The sequence below is a fragment of the Staurois parvus genome, unplaced genomic scaffold, assembly GCF_062004578.1.
Source record: "Staurois parvus isolate SC_StPar_1 unplaced genomic scaffold, SC_StPar_1.0 ptg000017l, whole genome shotgun sequence".
NCBI classification, from domain to species: domain Eukaryota; kingdom Metazoa; phylum Chordata; class Amphibia; order Anura; family Ranidae; genus Staurois; species Staurois parvus.
In genome coordinates this window covers 13,428,641-13,432,500 of record NW_028317813.1, presented here as the reverse complement: position 1 = coordinate 13,432,500, position 3,860 = coordinate 13,428,641, and the positions used below count along the sequence as shown (strand labels likewise).

Here is a 3,860-nt window from a genome sequence, read left to right as displayed (position 1 = left end):
TTTTTTTCCAAAAGAAGACTGTTGCTGTAACTGTGTAACTGGAGTTTGGCTTCAATTTGATAGTGAATTAAAGTCTTCTAGTGCTTCTAACAACCCCCCCCCCCCCTTCCCGATTAACTGCTGCAATCCAAAGGTGCTCCTTCGTCCAGAGTGTAGGCACTCTAATAAAGGAGGTATGTTGCTGGCTGGATCATCAAAAGAAAAAAAAGCCTAAAAAAAAACTCTGCTAAATAAAACAACCACATTTAATGCTTGGTAAACTGCAATATTTTGGTTTTCGGTTTAATACTTTAATTCCCTTTTTGTAATCCCAGATGGTCCCTGTAAGGGTGTACCAGTTTCTTCCACTATGGCTTACATCCTGCTATCCAAGGTTATGGTCACGGTACATCTTTGAGCTGCAGGCAGTTCCCAGTTCTCAGCTATGCTTTGCTGCAGAATTGAGGCATGCTGGTAGTGGAAGGTGTTATCCTGAGCTGCCTACATTTTTATATTTATTTATTTTGCCAGTATCCAATCCTCCTGTAGGTTTAAGAAGAACTCCGAAAGATTAAAATTTTCCTTCATCCCTCAGTGGATTACAAGAAAAGGATTTCACAGAAAATACAAAAACCCTATTTTGCTCTAGTATTGGTAGACAGAATAACATGCTCAGCAGAGGTTTGGTTGGGTGACTATCCTCCCATGTTCTTGGGTAGCTATAAATAACAGCAAGACCTCTGAAGGTGAGATAAATGGTGATCAGTTGTGTGTGATATTTTTGGCTAGCTGATATTTCTTCTAGAATTGACTGATTACTGCTTCTGTCTGGATGTAAGCATGTACACATCAATAGATACAGTTTAAAATGTTTTCCGTCATCCTCTGTCTATGGTCAATCTAACAGTACTTTGTAAACTTGGCAATTAGTGAAAGAACAATAGCTGCTGAAAATGGGTTCATTGGTTCTGAGTTGCCATTCATATTGTGGTGTTTAATTGTATTTTTGCAGGCTTCAAAGAATGCAGAGCAAGCCACTGCTGAAGATAATGAAGGCACAGAGTGAGGAAATCTAGTTCTAAAGGTGTTTGACTTCGACCTGCCAGTTTATTTTTTAGTACCTGCGTTTTTTGCCTCTCTCCCCTCTCCCAACGAAATGAATTGAAACTGAAAAAAAGGGCTTTGTTGGTGATCTAACAGAGTACTAGCGGATCCAGGCCTCCCCCCATCCTCTTTGGATACAAACATGGACGCGGAGGGAAAGACCTCTTTGGAATTCACACCAGACTACTTTACCAAAAGAATATATATAAGTACAACCAATAAAATCAGGCATATAAACCAGTCTTAAGACCTCTTTCTAAAAGAATTTTGATATTTTGTAGGATTGGGACAGTCATTATTTAAGTTTAAAACCACTGCTGTCACAAAATTTGCATCATTTTGGTCTGTTATTGACTTTTAAACCATAAGTCTATTTATCATTCCTTTGCTATTCTCTACCATTTCTTGATTGTTTTCTAAAGCTTTGTTTCTATTACTGAGAGAGGGACCTCCAGTATGCAGTTTGCAAGACACGCAGTGCACCTCAAATTTTGTGAACGTTGGAAATACTTTATGTATTCAAACTGAAGAACAGTGCTTTTAACCAGTGATTCCTTGACCTGGTGGTACCGTAATCCTGAAGCTTGTACTGCACTTGCAACATATCTGGTCACATCCAAGTGTATTCTTGCTGATACCAAAGTGTATTTCCAATTTGCACATAATGACAATGCCTCCATCTAGTGCACAGAGCATTTTGTGGACATTTCCTAAAGGTTTTTTTTTTATACTGGCCAAGATAAATAGCCACTCAGCTTATAGGAAATTTCTGCTTGCCTGAACTGGAATGGTTTTTAGGATTGCTGGGGCTAGAGTAAAATTCACTTTTTGCAAATCAGCATTCCACACGTGTTTAGTCAGTTGAGCAGACATTCATCAGACTTTTTTTTTTTTTTTTTTTCCCCCTGGTTTTCATGTCCATTATTTATGCACCTGTAGGGTTGAATTCATCTGATACTGTACATGCACGTACAAAGTACTTGAGCGTCAGTGTTTTTCCTGTATGGGTCCTATGTTCTAATGTGCACTGAAATTAACATTTTTATCTTGCTCTCAGATGTTCAGCTATCGATAAGTGCAGTGCTATGAGAATGCAAGCACAAGGTCTGCCTATTGTGGACTTGTTTTTAAAGTGCAGATTGATGAAGTAACTAATTATAGAGAGCCTATGTTCTGGAACAAGCATGCCATCTGAAAAGTCTGCACTCTTATTATGTGGGGTTCTAGATTCTTGACTCTTTAGACTGTAAAGTTAGGGCTTGGATTACAGCCCTGGAGCCTGCACCTTTTAAAACAACCTAGAAATTGTAGCTCCATTTCTTTTTCTATAATTGCAGTTACAAGGGCACTCTCAGTCTAATTACTGTTTTAAAAGTACTTGAAAACACTGAATTGTAAAAACTGCCTCCTCTTGGGGACATTAAGTCAGTCTATGTAGGAATTATTGAATGTTATAATTTTTAAATGGAATGGGAACAGGAAGCAGATGTTGCTATTATAGTAACTGTTGTCCTGTTTACTTCACCCATCTTTATATGAATTGGAAATAACAAACAATCATATCCCTTATTTTTCTCATTTAATTTTTTTCTGCAAATGGTGGCATTTGATCAGGGTTTTGTTTTAAAATTTCACGCAATTTCCAGCAGCTTTCAGTATCATTTTTACTAATCCATGATGAGTAGATGGGCTCTAAACATTAATAGTGTGACCTGTAGCGTGGCAGACTGTGTATGTGACAGGTGTAGATCAAAGAATATAAGCAATGACTTCTACAGATACATGCATTAAAGATCGTATATATTGTCGTACTGTGAAAGGCAGTAACACCTCCTAAGCATTCTCTGTCACTCAAATGCAGGAATACCTCTGGGATTATGTATCATCAAAAGGTTTAAAAAAAAATATGTATGGTTGCTTTTTCTGGCCCAGCAGAATTGTGGTTTAAGTCCTGCTTTCATCTCCGTTTGTTTTAATATTAAATCATGCATCCATCCATCCCCTGCACACTGTGGGGAAAATATATATTTTTATATCATGTAATAAACTAGCTTTTAAATATCACATGTAGTTCTGGGCCTGTGAGAAATATGGGGTTACCACTCTCTCCTAAAACTGATTCTTGGCTTCTTCATGTTCTGTTCTCCTAGTGGAACAAACATGTCAGTCAGGGACTTCAAAGTGATGTTACATCTTAACTTCAAGTTTAGTTGGCTGGAAAGGGTCCAGGTCAAGACTCTTAAGCAGCTGAATATTTTAAAGTTGTAATGACACTTATTTAACTTGTCTGTCATTCGAAGGGACAATGTTTTTCCTTTTTACATGAAAGGGACTATTGGTGCGCGTACCGTGTTTGCTGATGGAGGTCATAGGTTGTGATTGCCCTGTGGTGCAATTCCAGTCTAGGGTGGTGATATCACTGTGATTGCAGGAAGGAAATATTTAATTTTCTACTCATTTTACTATTAGATATGTATTTCTTGGAAAAATGCCTGCAAGTTATGTTAAAATTCCCTTGCAATCTGTATATTTTCCCAAATAAATTTGGAACTGACTGGTAAATTTTTGGCAAAACATTCTGTACTGTTTGATTTGTTCTTTCTTTTTTGATGTCTGGTGTTTATATAAAAAAAAAAAACTTTGGCAGGGATTGGGCCATTTATGGCTTTTCTAGGGGTCCATACTGGGCACTTGCCATCGTAAAAAAAATATCTGTTTTGTGTGACCAGGCTGACCCTCCTTCCCTTCAATGAGACGTGGAAAAGAGTGTGTGTGTT

At 37.7% G+C, this 3,860-nt stretch overlaps 1 protein-coding gene across 1 annotated transcript in view; it reads left to right on the top strand.

Moving 5' to 3' along the window:
• PA2G4 (proliferation-associated 2G4) overlaps positions 1–3,657 on the top strand; it is a 36,436-nt gene extending 32,779 nt beyond the window's left edge. The window contains exon 13 of the mRNA XM_089680058.1: positions 992–3,657. Coding sequence (XP_089536184.1) covers positions 992–1,045 — 54 coding nt within the window. The 3' untranslated portion in view covers positions 1,046–3,657. The remainder of the gene's footprint in view (positions 1–991) is intronic.
• Positions 3,658–3,860: the final 203 nt, after the last annotated feature.